This window comes from Salvelinus fontinalis, chromosome 21, assembly GCF_029448725.1.
Source record: "Salvelinus fontinalis isolate EN_2023a chromosome 21, ASM2944872v1, whole genome shotgun sequence".
Classification (NCBI taxonomy): domain Eukaryota; kingdom Metazoa; phylum Chordata; class Actinopteri; order Salmoniformes; family Salmonidae; genus Salvelinus; species Salvelinus fontinalis.
The window spans coordinates 10,167,812-10,185,067 of record NC_074685.1 but is presented as its reverse complement, the minus strand read 5'-3'; the positions used below and the strand labels follow the sequence as shown (position 1 = coordinate 10,185,067).

The window sequence follows — 17,256 nt, the reverse complement described above, 5'->3', positions numbered from 1 at the left end:
TGATTTTGATCAATTGTGTGTAGGTATTGCCTACTAATTGTCTACGAATTGGTTGATGATGTCATTGGAATCACATATTCCTCTATCATATATCTCTATTCTGGATTAAAAAAGAAACGGAATGGGGCTAAACACAGGCAAAATCCTAGAGGAAAACCTGGTTCAGTCTGCTTCCCACCAGACACTGGGAGATTAATTCACCTTTCAGCAGGACAATAATCTAAAACACAAGGCCAAATCTACACTGGAGTTGCTTACCAAAAAGACTGACTCACAGTTAAAATCTATTGCAAGACTTAAAAATGGTTGTCTAGCAATGATCAACAATCAATTTGACAGAGTTTGAAGAATTTTGAAAATAATAATTGACAAATATTGTACAATCCAGGTGTGCAAAGCTCTGCGAGACTTACCCAGAAAGACTCACAGCTGTAATTGCTGCCAAAAGTGATTCTAACACGTACTGACTCAGAGATATGAATATTTCAGGGAGACATTTCTGTATTTCATTTTCAATAAATGTGCAACATTTCAAAAAATGTTTTCACTTTGTCATTATGGGGTATTGTGTGTAGAGGGGTGAAATGTGTTTTGTTGCTTTAATCCATGATGAATTCAGGTTGTAACACAATAAAATGTGGAATAAGACGAGGGGTATAAATACTTTCTGGACGCACTGTACGTGTGTCAATATACACGTGACCAGAGGCCTGGCCATGACCCAACATAGTCTAGTGTACAAATTACGTGGAATATACATTTTGCCTGCCAGGGTCTTTACACCTAAATGTGTTCATATTTGTAAAATATAATGGACCGACAGACACGGGACAGTACGTTTAGATGGATATAGGTCATTTTGGCATGCAACATTGGCAAAATTCCAAAAGTTTTACTGCCGAAACATATTGTCACAAATAATGAATCCACTTAAAAATTGTGAAATGGTGAGATATTGTTGAGATTGATGTGATACTGAATGAAAACTTCATTAGAGAGTCTGAAACAACTTTGTGAAACATGACTGTTTTTGTGACAACATCGCCACTTGCTGGAGAAAATTAAAAGCTTGAGAAAAGGTTGATTCTAGAACGTTCAAAGAGCAAGGAGTCATGTTATCAAGTCTTCTTACTCACTCACTGAACATCGAACATTAGTTTGGTCAATGTTCAGGCAGCCGGTGTGATATGTGACCATAGGTACTGGCTAGATTACCCCTCAACCTTATGTATTTTGTCCATATGCTTCTTTTTAACCATGATCTATTTATGTGGCAATAAGACTTTAATCCATCCGGTGGGGATGAGAGCAAATGAACATAATCATGTTGTAATGTGTTTGTGGAGATATTCTAGACATTCATACTTGTAGTAGGTATTTACAATAAATAGCCTAGCTATCTTGAGGACATCTAACTCATAAATAATGTATTTATATTTCCTTTACATGATTTATGAGTTGAAAGTCCTCAGATAGCTAGATTGAAAGGTCATCTAGCCAGTCCCTATAGTCACATATTACACTGGCTGCTTGACCATTAACCAAACAAATGCTCGATTTTCAGTGATGTACTGTCTCATGGCTCAATATATAAATAAAGACATGTCTTATATGATTTGCTAGATTAGATTTCGTCCTATTTCCACATTGATTCAAGCCCCACCCGCTCGAGGCTAATGCAGTCTTGCCAGTTGTCAGCTGACTGGCAACACCATAGCACATCATGTTTGCGACGCTGAAGTTTGCAGCGTTGTTGCTCGCGGTTGTTGTCTGCTGGGCAACGCAAGATTATGACTATGATGACGCTGAAATAGACGAGGAGCCTACCCTGGGGGATTCTCCATATGGATCTCTTTGGCCGTTGCCTCAGAAAGTCCAAATATCCACGGCAGTATTCAAACTCAGCGGTGCTAGCTTCCATATATTCGACGCTAAAGAATCGTCTTCTGGTGCGAGCTGCAGACTTCTTCAAAATGCATATCGAAGGTAAGACGACTGAGTCATGTAAATAACAGGCATCAGCATGCTTTCATGATTTGTTTGTTTTGCGTTAGTTCCTTTTAAAAAGTGGCAATATGCGGTTGCTACATCAGTTGTTTTACTTTTAAATGAATGTACCCATTGACTCTTGAAGAATATAAATTAATTGCCTCATGAGTTTATGAATGAGGCGTTACATTTCTCCAGCCCCAACCCTAAACTGTTTACCCCAAAAGGTGTCGCTTATTATTGTTTAAACTGCAGATGTACCATTTGAATAACGTTTGCTTTAAATGCATGTAGTCAATTTTAATTTAATTAGGCTTACAGATGTATCAATCTGAACGTTTTTCAAAAGTACGAGATAAATGAATGTATAAATACAAATGGCTTGCTGTTGAAGTGTATTATGGATAGACATTCTACTTACATTCCTTCTCTTCCTGGGGTTCTAGACCAATTGTCACACAAACATGACACACTGGTTTTGTTCCTCCTTCCTTCAGGTATGATGAGTACATCTTTACCAGTTCCAGAAAACAAGGGAAAAACAAGAGCAAAAAGGCATTGTCCTCTGACATGTCTGAATTACAGGTGTGGATCACATCAGCTGACTCCGAGTGCGACAGCTACCCCAGTGTAACATCTGATGAGTCATGTGAGTGCACAGGCATGGGGTTTGTCTTACGTTTCCATTTTAGTCATTTAGCAGACACTCTTATCCAGAGCCACTTGCAATTTAGTGCATTTGTAACTGATGTGAAATGGCTAGTTAGTTAGAGGGGTGCGCGCTAACCACGTTTTAATCTGTGACATCACTCACTCTGAGACCTTGAAGTAGTTGTTCCCCTTGCTCAGCAAGGGCTGCGGCTTTTGTGGAGCGATGGGTAACGATGCTTCGTGGGAGGCAGTTGTCGACGTGTACAGTGGGTCCCTGGTTCGAGCACAGGTAGGGGCGAGGAGATGGACGGAAGCTATACTGTTACACATTCATCTTAAGGTAGCTAGGAGAGACAATAACATATCTGTCATAATATGTACATTTTACCACAATAAAACCGCTGTCAGCAAAGTCAGTGCTAGTAAGAAAAGACGGGTGCTGGTGTTGTAAAACAGGGTCCGTATGCACAAAGACTTTCAGAGTGTGCTAACACAGGATCTGATTTCTAAAGCATATGGTCAGGGGGGACCTAATCCCAGACCAGCCCTCCTGAGACTCTGTGACTATGGGCACATGTTTTCAAGTTTGGGACTGGAGCAGGATATATGCAAATGGAAGAGACTTCAGTCGTATAGTGGAGGGGGCTCCCCAGAGGGATCAGGGTCTCATCATCCCACACCAGTGCTTAGGGGAGTATTATCCTCTGGTGCGGTTTACGTCTGCCAGTATATTTTACGTCAGTAGTAGACCAATAGGGAGACCCATTGGATGAGATGGTCAGAAGGGCGGGACCTCTGACCTTCTCATCCAATGGGTTTTGAGATGGAGTCGAGAAGAGCAGACGCAAGGAATCAAGAATCAATTGAGATTATCCCACAGAGGGATTACCTAGCTTGTCTTGGAGATAATGGATTTATTCTACAGTCAGATCTTTGTTGTGAAGGCCCTTAGCTACTGTTTCATGAATGCACACCAGTAGTACACATGCAAGTTTGGTCGTGGACGAGTTTCAAGGCCCCAAACTAATAGAGAAATGAACGTATTTACTTACACATCAAAGAGAAATGAACGTATTTACTTACACATCAAAGAGAAATGAACGTATTTACTTACACATCAAAGAGAAATGAACGTATTTACTTACACATCAAAGAAGAAACATTCACTTACCTAGATGGGTAACCATGACAAATGCATGTCTTTGAATCAATATGCATTATTGGATGTTAACACATTTTAAAACAAAACATAGGACTGACTGTGTTCTCTCTGCCTTTCCACAGACAAACTGTCAGTGGACTCTCCTGTTGCTGTGCTGAAAGCACCTAAGGTGTGGGGAGCTCTGAGAGGTAGGGGTCATGGCTTTTATTCTACACACTGTTTATATTCTGATGAAGAGGTTTGTTCCGTCACGACATCCTCTATTTTCATACTATAATAACCCTTTATTGTTCTGCATGCTTATAACACTTCACTTGTTTTCATAACCCATGTGCAACTTTTGGGGTTGCCTTTAGAGTTTCTTGTGTCTAGACCTTGAGAGCTACAGAAAGTACTAACTCCATAACCTGATCTTTGAAACTTATACTTTCTATAGTACTGTTGTCCTGAGAGAAAAGCTTGCAAGTAAGCATTTCATTGTACTGTTTACAACACTACACTGTATCCTGTGCATATGGCTAACTTTGATTTGAGACATATCCAGGTTTGCAGCAGTGTGTTGTAAATGGGGATGTAACAATTCACGATACCCATTGGTCACAGATTAAAATGTTTAAGATACAAGTGCATGCCTCCCGGGTGGCGCAGTGGTCTAGGGCACTGCATCGCTGCGCCACCAGAGACTCTGGGTTCGCGCCCAGGCTCTGTCGCAGCCGGCCGTGACCGGGAGGTCCGTGGGGCGACGCACAATTGGCCTAGCGTCGTCCGGGTTAGGGAGGGTTTGGCCGGTAGAGATATCCTTGCCACATCGTGCACCAGCGACTCCTGTGGCGGGCTGGGCGCAGTGCGCGCTAACCAAGGGGGCCAGGTGCACAGTGTTTCCTCCGACACATTGGTGCGGCTGGCTTCCGTTGGAGGCGCGCTGTGTTAAGATGCAGTGCGGCTTGGTTGGGTTGTGCTTCGGAGGACACATGGCTTTCGACCTTCGTCTCTCCCGAGCCCGTACGGGAGTTGTAGCGATGAGACAAGATAGTAATTACTAGCAATTGGATACCACGAGAAAAGGGGGTAAAATGAAAAAATATACAAGTGCATTGGTCCGCGGACCCCAAACTGACCGAAATGTAGCATGCATCGGTCAGAAAATCTATTCAAACGTTCTGAATCAGCAGTTAAATTTGTTGTTGTTGCTCATATTACGTTCTTCATACCTTCCGAAAAGACCATCTATTGTGACATCTGAAGTCCTATCCTTCAGTGTCAAACTGCATGTAACTATTTCGTTGTTGATCTACAAGTCATTTTGAATGCAGAACAACTCAAGGCGATATCAGAAGCCTAGTCAAACTGCGCACTGTGCGGCAGGTAGCCTAGCGGTTAAGAGGTTGGGCCAGTAACCGAAAGCTTGCTGTTTTGATTCCCAGAGATGATTAGGTGACATCTGTTGATGTGCCCTTGAGCAAGGCACTTAACCATAATTGCTCCTGTAAGTCGCTCTGGATAAGAGCGTCTACAATAGTGTTGGTAGTTTTGCTTTAAACAATCAGACTATTTGGTCGTTTTTTGATATACAGGGTAAAGTTCATAACGAGGACAGCAATCACTTTTGCGAGGAGAACTATGTGGCAGAAGCGAGAGAAGAGAAGATCACTCTTAACTTCCAAACGATCAAACCCATTTGATTTTGACATATGTGGTGGGGTGAAATCCAATGTTGTGCTATGTATTGGCTTTGTCATAGCTAATTTCTAAACGATAAATATTGATACTAGCTCAAACATTTAATCTGCAAAAATGACAAGTGTGTGTGATTGTGGTTTCATAACCAAAGTGGGGGGATCAAAAACAGGCTACAGTGCACCCCCCTAATTTGATAGTGGTAATGAGATGGTAGATGCCTAGTCTCCCTTATGGCTTAAACCTGTCTGGGTCTGGGGTTCCGCTAGCGGAACTCCTCCCACATTCCACTGAAAAGGCAGAGCGCGAAATTCAAAAAAAATATATTTTTTAAATATTTAACTTTCACACATTAACAAGTCCAATACAGCTAATGAAAGATACAGATCGTGTGACTCCAGCCAACATGTCCGATTTTTAAAATGTTTTACAGGGAAGACACAATATGTAAATCTATTAGCTAACCACCTTAGCAAAAGACACCATTTTTTCTTTGTCCACCAACACCACTAGCTATCACCAATTCGACCAAATAAAGATATTGATAGCCACTAACCAAGAAAAAACCTCATCAGATGACAGTCTGATAACATATTTATGGTATAGGATAGGTTTTGTTAGAAAAATGTGCATATTTCAGGTATAAATCATAGTTTACAATTGCACCCACCATCACAACTCGACTAGAATAAATACAGAGAGCAACGTGTATTACCTAATTACTAATCATAAAACATTTCTTAAATACACAGCGTACACTAATTGAAAGACACAGATCCTGTGAATACAGACAATATTTCAGATATTCTAAGTGTCTTACAGCGAAAACACAATAAATCGTTATATTAGCATAGCACATGTGCAAACATTACCCCAGCATTGATTCACAGCAAAAAGAGCGATAGCATTATCACCACCAAAATGTATTAATTTTTTCACTAACCTTCTCAGAATTCTTCAGATGACACTCCTGTAACATCATATTACAACATACATATAGAGTTTGTTCGAAAATGTGGATATTTAGCCACCAAAATCGTGGTTATACAATGACAAAAGTAGCCAAGCTGGTCAGAAAATGTCGGGCGCCATATTAGACAGTGATCTAGTCTTATACATAAATACTCATAAACTTGACTAAAAAATACAGGGTGGACAGCGATTGATAGACAATTTAGTTCTTAATGCAATCGCTGAATTACATTTTTTAAATTATCCTTACTTTTCAATACATGTTGCGCCAAACGAAGCTACACCAAACAAAATGGCGGCATAAGCGTTTAACATTTTTCGACAGAAACACGATTTATCATCATAAATAGTTCTTACTATGAGCTGTTCTTCCATCAGAATCTTGGGCAATGAATCCTTTCTCCGGTCTAATCGTCTTTTGGTCGAAAGATGTCCTCTAGTCCCGTCGAAATGCCCACTAACGTTCACCATGCACTCGAAACGTGCCCAGCTCCTCAAAGTGCATCAGACAGAAATGCCATAAAATCGCCCTAAACGGATATAAATTGCTATAAAACGGTTCAAATTAACTACCTAATGATGTTTTTAACACCTATAACGAGTAAAAACATGACCGGAGAAATATTACTGGCTAAACAACAGCTTGGAAGGAGGCAAGTCCGACGACCATCGTGCGTAAGGCGCAGAGACGAAAAGAAAGCTACTTCCGGTCATTGGTGTTTTATACAGGCCCTGATTGCGCAATCGACTCCATTCAAAGCGTCACCCCTTACTGACATCTAGAGGAAGACGTAGGCAGTGTTTGTATCCTCATAGCATTTACAGGGACTTTACAACTGACTTGGGAACAGGGGCCAAGATTTCTGAAATCTCACTCCATATCAGGGAAAGTGCTGTAGAATGAGTTCTGTTTCACTCAGAGACATAATTCCAACGGTTATAGAAACTAGAGAGTGTTTTCTATCCAATAATAATATGCATATTGTACGAGCAAGAATTGAGTAGGAAGCCGTTTAAAAAGGACACGTTTTCCAGAAAAAGTGACAACAGCACCCCCTGTCCTCATCAGGTTAACTCAGGAGCCTACATAGTACATGCACTATAGACATACATCATTTACACACACACACCACATATCAAACCGACTCTCACGAATCGTTTCAAACTAAACTAAAACGTATCTGTCCTATATCGAATCCTCTTGAAATGGTAAGGTGCACATCCCTAGTTGTAAAGCATGTCTTTGCAATCGTTGCGATTGTGACTCTGTTGATTAACCATTGTCTGTGTCTCGTTTCCTAATTGCTAGGTCTGGAGACTTTTAGCCAGTTGGTGTATAAGGATGAATATGGAGCAGTAAGTTTGCGTTAGTGCCATGTGAATAGTTTGCTACATTCAACCAGGAGGCCTCACCCATGTCTGAACACCAGTCGTATGATTGCGGAAGTAAACTACCTCACTGGTTTTCATTTGTTATTATTCTAAGTGTTTGTATTGCATCAACACATTTGGACATTCAGTTGCCCTCAATTTAGCAAGCTATTTTCAATCCAACATTGTGGTTTTGGCCTCAGTGACTCAGTATTCATTATATGTAAATAGTTTAAATTGTACCAATATTTCAATAATACTTTAATTTTAAAATTGTTTTATTTTCACAGAAAAGCATCAATAGGACAGACATTCACGACTTCCCACGGTTTGCACATCGAGGCCTCTTATTGGACACCTCTCGTCACTTCCTGCCCATCAAAGTCATTTTAGCCAATCTGGTGAGAGGACATGGATCCTGATTTCAGTTCACTTCGTTATGGTTAAATGTTTGCGTTATGATCAAATCATTTTCAATTTCTAATAATGGCATAACATAACGTCATACTCATAACAAACATCATGTTCTCCCCCAATCCATACACAGGAAGCCATGGCGTGGAACAAATTCAATGTGTTCCACTGGCACATAGTAGATGACCCCTCCTTCCCTTACCTGAGCCGGACCTTCCCCCAGCTGAGTCAACATGTGAGTGGATGGGCGTTGTTATTGATATCCTGGTCCCATTTCAGCTGCTTTGCTTTCAGTTTTCACACACCTGAAAGGACTGGATGGGTGAAGGGGATATGGCGAAAGTAAAATGTGAAAAGAATATGGTCGGTGCTTCACAAGGCCTATTGGAGGGCTAGGTAGAGCCGTCATATTGCTAACACATCTGTAATCATTGATGTAGGGATATATAACCAGTCTAAACTTCATTGTGATCATGAAGTACAGGACGTGCATAAATGATGCATGTTTCATATAAATGTAAAATGTGTGTAGATAACTTTTTCTATCCTGTGACTGCAGGGAGCATACCACCCGTACACACATGTGTACACGCCTTCTGATGTGAAGATGATCATCGAGTTTGCTCGCCTAAGGGGCATTCGGGTTGTCCCCGAGTTTGACACCCCTGGGCACACTCAGTCATGGGGCAAAGGTGAATGTGGGGTCATTCAGATGAACATTTTCTGGCTGTATCGAGGGGTTCATTTCTAGGGGGTCAGGGTTGTCTTTTGTCCTTTAGACATGCACATTTTCAATATCTTTTTGTAAGAATTTAACTGAAATATGCAGCTACCTGAAATTGCATTGGTTTTATCTGCACCAAATAACTCCCCTTTCCTCTCGAATGCACCCTTCTCACTCATGCTTCCCTCCCCCTCATGCTCACCCCTTCCAGGGCAGAAGGACCTGCTGACCCCCTGTTACTCTGGAGCCAGCCCCTCTGGTTCATTCGGACCGGTCAACCCCATGCTCAACACCACCTATGACTTTATGAGAATGTTCTTCAAGGAAGTCAGCACAGTGTTCCCTGATGCCTACGTCCATCTGGGAGGAGACGAGGTCGACTTCAGCTGCTGGTGAGACAGGGACATTTAACATGCATTTTCCAATGGGAGTTACAGTTAACATATTCAGCACCCACTTAACCACAGACTGCTCATCCACTACAAATGTATGACCACACTAATTGTCAATAGCCAACAGCCATGTGACACTAGCTTGTTTGACACTCAATGGAAATGAAGTCACAGAAACCGTACTGTAGGCCGTGTCTTGGCCAACATCAAGCACATCAATAAAAACACTTCTACTTTCTGCCTCTGTGATCCACAGGAAGTCCAACCCTGACATCCAGAAGTTCATGGAGCAGCAAGGCTTTGGGACGGACTACAGCAAGCTGGAGTCTTTCTACATCCAGAGGTGTGGCTTCATTCAGACCTCTGGATGGCCTTAAAATGAAACAAATTACGTTGATCAGTCATTCGGCCAACCTGAGAAACCTTAACTTATCCATATATTCTCAATGATTTCCTCTCCTTGATTTCCACTCTTTTCTGAAGCTTAATTATTCACATTATCATGTGGTTATTTTCTGTCACATGATAGGCTCTTGGATATCGTCACCACTATCAACAAGGGCTACATGATCTGGCAGGAGGTCTTTGACAACGGTGTTAAGGTAGCAGAACAACAGCAGATATCAGCACTGGCAGAGTGAAAAGCAGCCACTCTGTCTAGAATGCAAAGGGTCATTTTCTGAATTCAAATTCGGATATTTCTTTAATCAAAATATCTTCAGTTACCCTACTCACTTCTTGCCTGGTGTTTACATAGTAGTACATTTAGCTTCTATAGTTTCCCCCTGTTGGTATTAGCTTTTCCTTTCCAACTCTATCAGATAACCAACAGAACTTGGTTCACACACATAAGTCTATCTGTGTCTGTTTGAGCTTGCCTGGATTAATAGACCAAAAGAAATGTCCCAAAACTGAAAATACCACCCATCTGGCCCCCCCGGCAGAGAGGGGATTCGAGGAAGCTTAATCAAATTCCCATCAGACTCAAGCAAACGCTCAATGTATTTGAATCGATCGGCCATTTGAAACCCAAGTCTGATGACCACATCCACAAATAATACACAGACAAACATGTTTTCTGAGTCTAACAAATCAGTTTAATACTTGCAGTTGAAGTCGGACACGGTAGTGCATGTGTGGATGGGGAACAAGGTGGAGGAGGAGCTTCAGAAGGTGACGGAGGCAGGCTTCACCACCATCCTCTCCGCCCCCTGGTACCTAGACTACATTAGCTATGGACAGGACTGGCAGAAGTACTACAGAGCCGAGCCGCTCAGCTTCAAGGGTCAGTTGGCTTCATCAGATGGTGTTTTTATACTCTCAACGTGTGTAAAATATATGGAAATTGCCCTGTGTTTTGGCCTAACACGCCAAGGCTGAAAATGCCAAAATAGTGATTCAAAACTAAAAGACCTCACTCAACAGGTTTGCGCTTTAATATTGCACAGCTGTATCGAAATCTCTGCTCTCTGGAAGAAGGTTGTGTTGTAGGGAGATGGTGACTGTTGGAAGGCGGGTTTGGCTCTAGCTGGTTTTGAGAGCAGCCTATTCAGTTAAAAAAGTGTCTATTACAAATGTTTCTCCATCCTGGTCTTGGGGTCCCGAAGGGGTATTTTGGTTTTTGCCTTACCACTAAAAACCTTATTCATATCATCAAAGCTTGATGATGAGTTGATCATTTGAATCAGCTGTGTAATTTTAGGGCAAAAAGTTAAAATACCCCTTTGGGTCCCCAGGACCATTATTGAGAAACACTGTATTACAATGTTGACAGGTGGCCTGAAGTATACATCTTCATGGCTTGTTGCAGTGTATTACTTTCCAAATACTATCCCTGACAATTCCTACATTGTCAGTTATTTTCCTTTCTATAAATGTTCACTTGGCATTCAGGATGCGTTGTTTTTCAGCTGTACAATGCTTCTCTTAAATCAGCGTTACATTCAAGACCAGTAACACTGTAACATGTTAAACATTATGAGCAAGAAGTTGACATGCAATGCGTTCAGAAAGTATTCAGAACCCTTCCCTTTTTCCACATTGTGTTACGTTACAGCCTTATTCTAAAATTGATTAAATAAATAAAAAATCCTCATCAATCTACATACAATACCCCATACTGACAAAGCGAAAATAGGTTTTTAGAAATTTTTGTAAATGTATAAAAATATATATCTCGAAATTGGGCTCTGGTGCATCCTGTTTCCATTGATCATCCTTGATGTTTCTACAAGTTGATTGGACATGATTTGGAAAGGCACACATCTTTCTATATAAGGTCCCACCAAGCCATAAGGTCAAATTAATTGTCCGTAGATTTCTGAGATAGGATTGTGTTGAGGCACAGATCTGGGGATGGGTGGCAAAAAAATTCTGCAGCATTGAAGGTCGCGAAGAACACCGTGGCCTCCATTTTTAAATGGTAGAAGTTTGGAACCACCAATACTCTTCCTAGAGCTGGCCCCTTGGCCAAACTAAGCAATCAGGGGAGAAGAGCTTTTGTCAGGGAGATGACCAAGAACCCAATGGCCATTCTGACAGAGCTCCATTGTTCATCTATGGAGATGGGAGAACCTTCCAGAAGGACAACCATCTATGCAGCACTCGACCAATTAGACCATCATGGTAGAGTGGCCAGACGGAAGGCTCTCCTCAGTAAAAGGCACATGACAGCCCGCTTGGAGTTTGCCGAAAGGCACCTAAAGTTTCTCATGGTCTGAGAGTCCAAGATTCTCTGCTCTGATGAAACCAAGATTGAACTCTTTAGACCTGAATGCCAAGCGTCACATCTGGAAGAAACCTGAAACCATCACTACGGTGAAGCATGGTGGTGGCAGCATCAAGCTTTGGGGATGTTTTTCAGCGGCAGGGAATTGGAGACTCGGGCTCGAGGGAAAGATGAACGAAACAAAGTACAGAGATCCTTGATGAAAACCTGGTCCAGAGCGCTCAGAACCTCTGGGTCGAAGGTTCAATTTCCAACAGGACAACGACCCTAAGCACACAGCCAAAACAACACAGGAGTGGTTACGGGACAAGTCTCTGAATGTCCTTGAGTGGCCCAGCCAGAGCCCAGACTTTAACCCGATCAAACATCTCTGGAGAGACCTGAAAATATCTGTACAGCGACGCTCTCGATCCAACCTGACAGAGCTTGAGAGGAATCTGCAGAGAAGAATGGAAGAAACTCCCCAAATACAGGTGTGCCAAGCTTGTAGCGTCATACCCAAGAAGTCTCGGTTGTAATCGCTGCCAAAGGTGCTTCAACAAAGTACTGAGTAAAGAGTCTGAATACTTATGTTAATTCATGCAAAAATTGTTAAAAACCTGCTTTTGCTTTGCATTATGTGGTATTGTGTGTAGTTTGAGGGGGGGGGGGACTATTTGATCTATTTTAGAATAAGGCTGTAACAAAATTTGGGGGAAATCAAAGCGTCTGAATACTTTCCGAATGCACTGTAAAACCTTGCAAATGCAGGCAGCTTTGGACTTTGCTCCATCTGTATTGTGATGTCTACCCCCGAAGAGAGACGAATGCCAATGCACTGATGAAAACCACCCCACCGTAAGCATCTGACAAGAGGACCGCTCCTTCTATTGGCCACTGCTCTGTTGTTTTGCATCTTGAATGTACCCTGATGTAAGCTTATCCACGAGAGCGCTGCTGTGGCATTTTGTTTTTCTATTTCATGTTTTTCTCCAAAAAGAAGTACTATACCCTAATTGGTACTAATAATTCCCCTAATTGCTAAGGCTATTTCTCAATCACATGTTGCATGTTTATCTGTGTGTCTACTGTATGTAGCTGAAGGCAGACTCACTAATCCACATGTGGAAAGGCAACCAGCAGCAGTACAATGCTGAGATGACGAGGGTCACAGCATCAGGCTACCAGACCCTGCTCTCCACACCCTGGTACCTCAACCGCATCTCCTACGGACAAGACTGGCAGGCCACTTACAAGGCCGACCCACAGAACTTCAATGGTGTGTGTCCTATATGGCTGTGTTTACACAGGCAGCCCATCTAGATGCTTTGGACAGAGGCTTTATTTCTTGGAAAGTACTATTCCTCGGCTCTTACTTGTCTTTGCTGTGTTGGTACAATGTCCAACTTATTTGGTGCTTGTTCATTTTAAGGTTTCTTAGTTTGTCGTTTTGCACACTGGCCACAACACTCATCACAAACCCAGTGGTGTAAAGAACTTAAGTAAAAATACTTTAAAGTACTTCTTAAGTCTCTTTTTTTTGTTGGTATCTGTACTTAAATATAAATAGTATTACCAACTTTTACTCAACTACATCCCTAAAGAAGGATAATGTACATTTTACTCCATACATTTTCCCTGACACCCAAAAGTACTTGTTACATTTTGAATGCTTAGCAGGACAGGAAAAGGGTCCAATTCACGCACTTATCAAGAGAACATCCCTGGTCATCGCTACTGTCTCTGATCTGGTCGGACTCACTAAACACGTGTCATTTGTAAATTATGTGTTAGCCAGGGGCACACTATCGGTAAATGAAAAAACAAGAAAATCGTGCTGCCTAGTTAGCTTAATATAATGAATTTGAAATTATTTATACTTCTACTTTTGATACATTTGATCAATTCCATGTACTTTTGATACTTAAGTATATTTAAAACCAAATAGTTTTAGACTTTTACTCAAGTCGTATTTTACTGGATGACTTTCACTTTTACTTGAGACATTTCCTATTAAGGTATCTTTACTTCTCAAATATGACAATTGGGTACTTTTTCCACCACTGACAATACCTCACTCAATATTAACAGTAGGGCAGCAAAGACCAATACAGCGATTGACTTGCTTTATGGTTTGTGATAAAGAAAGACGTTGCCTGGCCCTGCTGTTCTAGAGTGCTAGTGGATTCATGTGACACAGTTCTGAGGTCACCCACTTTCTGAGTTTGAATAGGGAAAACCCCCTCCGTGCTAAAAGCCATCTGCTTTTTTTCTAATGAGCCGATGGTCACACGGTTTGGATTTCTGTGCAACTATGCAAACCTGTTGATTGAAGTAGCAGAAAAATGTCCCTCCAAAAACTGTGTTCACGTGGTAAGATTAAGTACAGAAATTGGCATACATAAATGTTTACATATATGATGTTTATGTGAATGTGATTACCCCCTGACCACTAAATTACCCTTTGAACCCAGGCACAGATGCCCAGAAAAAGCTGGTGATTGGAGGAGAGGCATGTCTGTGGGGAGAATATGTGGATGCTACCAACCTGACCCCTAGACTCTGGTACACCAGGCAACGCCACATCAATAATAATAATAATGAAACATCCTTTCTTTCATCTATCTCACACATATGTTCAGAAATGTTATAGCCTACAGATTATTACTAAGAAGTCTGTTGGTCCCATAATGTGTTTCCTATGCTCAGGCCCCGTGCCAGTGCTGTGGGGGAGCGGTTGTGGAGTGACGGGGATGTGAGGGACCTAAATGATGCCTACAGTCGTCTAGCCAAGCACCGCTGCCGCATGGTCCAGTAAGTCGTGCCCATAGAGATACATAAACTCAGCAAAAAAATAAACGTCCTCGTCCTCATTGTCAACTGTGTTTATGTTCAGCAAACTTAACGTGTAAATATTTGTATGAACATAACAAGTTTCAACAACTGAGACATAAACTGAACAAGTTCCACAGACATGTGACTAACAGAAATTGAATAATGTGTCCCTGAACAAAGGGGGGATCAAAAGTAAGTCAGTATCTGGTGTGGCCACCAGCTGCATTAAGTACTGCAGTGCATCTCCTCATGGACTGCACCAGTTTTGCCACCTCTTGCTGTGAGATGTTACCCCACTCTTCCACCAAGGCACCTGCAAGTTCCCAGACATTTCTGGGGGGAATGGCCCTAGCCCTAGATCCAACAGGTCCCAGACGTGCTCAATGGGATTGAGATCCGGGCTCTTCGCTGGCCATGGCAAAACACTGACATTCCTGTCTTTGGCTGGTGGCATTGTCATGCTGGAGGGTCATGTCAGGATGAGCCTGCAGGAAGGGTACCACATGAGGGAGGAGGATATCTTCCCTGTAACGCCCAGCATTGAGATTGCCTGCAATGACAACAAGCTCAGTCCGGTGATGCTGTGACACACCGCCTCAGACCATGACGGACCCTCCACCTCCAAATCGATCCCGCACCAGAGTGCAGGCCTCGGTGTAACGCTCATTCCTTCGACGATAAACGCAAATCCGACATCACCCCTGGTGAGACAAAACCGCGACTCGTCAGTGAAGAGCACTTTTTGCCAGTCCTGTCTGGTCCAGCGACAGTGGGTTTGTGCCCTTAGGCGACGTTGTTACCGGTGATGTCTGGTGAGGACCTGCCTTACAACAGGCCTACAAGCCCTCAGTCCAGCCTCTCTCAGCCTATTGCGGACAGTCTGAGCACTGATGGAGGAATTGTGCGTTAATGGTGTAACTCGGGCAGTTTTTGTTGCAATCCTGTACCTATCCTGCAGGTGTGATGTTTCGGATGTACCGATCCTGTGCAGGTGTCGTTACACGTGGTTTGCCACTGCGAGGACAATCAGCTGTCCATCCAGTCTCCCTGTAGCGCTGTCTTAGACGTCTCACAGTACGGACATTGCAATTTATTGCCCTGGCCACGTCTGCAGTCCTCATGCCTCCTTGCAGCATGCCTAAGGCACGTTAACACAGATGAGCAGGGACCCTGGGCATCTTTCTTTTGGTGTTTTTCAGAGTCAGTAGAAAGGCCTCTTTAGTGTCCTAAGTTTTCATAACTGTTACCTTAATTGCCTACCGTCTGTAAGCTGTTAGTGTCTTAACGACCATTCCACAGGTGCATGTTCATGAATTGTCTATTGAACAAGCATGGGAAACAGTGTTTTAAACCCTTTACAATGAAGATCTGTGAAGTTAATTCGTAAAAATCCAAATCTTTGAAAGACAGGGTCCTGAGAAAGAGACGTTTCTTTTTTTGCTGAGTTTACATCTCTGTATTACTGTTCTATTTAATTCCATGGTGACCCCCCCCCCCCCCAGTTGTAGTAAAAAGAATGATCAACTCTTGACGGTAGTATACAATGTGGTAACTGTCTCTTCCTGTCCTCTCTCTTGACTGGTAACTCTCTCTCCCTCCCCAGACGTGGTATCCCAGCTGAGCCTCTCTTTACAGGTTACTGTGCACATGAGTACAAAGAGGTATGAAATGTGAAGACCACTGTGATCGACTTCATTGATGCGCTGATACGAGCGAAAATTCATTTTTTTAAACAATGTTTTCCAGAACAATCCTCATTCCATGTAATGTCACATTGATCTTGTTTTTAGAAAACCATTTATTTTTATATGAATCTATAATTCAAATGATTAATAATTACATTTTAGTCAATTAGCAGATGCTCTTACAGTGACTTGCAGTAGTTAGTGCATACATTTTCTTTTTTTTTTTATACTGGTCCCCCGTGGGATTCAAACTCTGAAATTGCAAGCTCCATGTAATACCAACTGAGCCATATGGGACTTAATCATAATAATAAACCTTTGCAAGGTCAGTTGTCTGTGTACAGTGCTGTGGACACCTGAAGTGTGATAGTTCTATATACTCATGGAAATGACACATTTCATCACGAGATCATCTTTCATACAATGTCTATACATTTTACTACAATATGTTCAGCAGCACTACTATATGCCCTCATACACGGACTACCATGTTCTTGATTAATCTGTTTGCACAGCAAACACCCTTACAAGAGTATTGACAGTGGCTTTCCTGGTTTACATTTACATTCAAACATCATGTATATTCCACAGAAACATACTATAACAACTGAATTGTGCTCTTGTTCGGTACAAGAGTCCATTAGTCCAATCCTAGTCTCTTGTGACATGCCCATGCC

General features: G+C 42.1%; 1 protein-coding gene across 6 annotated transcripts; it reads left to right on the top strand.

The window, feature by feature from the left end:
* Positions 1-1,608: 1,608 nt before the first annotated feature.
* Positions 1,609-16,908, top strand: LOC129818141 (beta-hexosaminidase subunit beta-like). Of its 6 annotated transcripts, XM_055873770.1 has the most exons (14): positions 1,616-1,986; positions 2,487-2,638; positions 3,925-3,990; positions 7,761-7,807; positions 8,113-8,223; positions 8,370-8,471; positions 8,796-8,928; positions 9,172-9,352; positions 9,609-9,695; positions 9,882-9,954; positions 10,463-10,637; positions 14,534-14,624; positions 14,769-14,873; positions 16,498-16,908. In XM_055873770.1, exons 1-14 carry the CDS (start codon positions 1,724-1,726, stop codon positions 16,559-16,561), a joined length of 1,650 nt encoding a protein of 549 aa, XP_055729745.1. In that variant the 5' UTR covers positions 1,616-1,723; the 3' UTR covers positions 16,562-16,908. The 6 variants fall into 6 exon arrangements, with proteins under 6 accessions (XP_055729746.1, XP_055729745.1, XP_055729748.1 ...); XM_055873773.1 differs by lacking the exons at positions 1,616-1,986; positions 7,761-7,807 and adding an exon at positions 2,839-2,929 and having other exon boundaries at positions 2,551-2,638; XM_055873772.1 differs by lacking the exon at positions 1,616-1,986 and adding an exon at positions 2,839-2,929 and having other exon boundaries at positions 2,551-2,638; positions 7,761-8,223.
* Positions 16,909-17,256: the final 348 nt, after the last annotated feature.

Excerpts from the sequence above, each read along its gene's own strand:
- LOC129818141 (XM_055873770.1), top strand. The coding sequence starts at position 1,724 with ATGTTTGCGACGCTGAAGTTTGCAGCGTTGTTGCTCGCGGTTGTTGTC. Across the intron at positions 1,987-2,486 it reads CTTCAAAATGCATATCGAAG|GTATGATGAGTACATCTTTA; the intron begins GTAAGACGACTG and ends TCCTTCCTTCAG. Across the intron at positions 10,638-14,533 it reads CGAGCCGCTCAGCTTCAAGG|GCACAGATGCCCAGAAAAAG; the intron begins GTCAGTTGGCTT and ends CTTTGAACCCAG.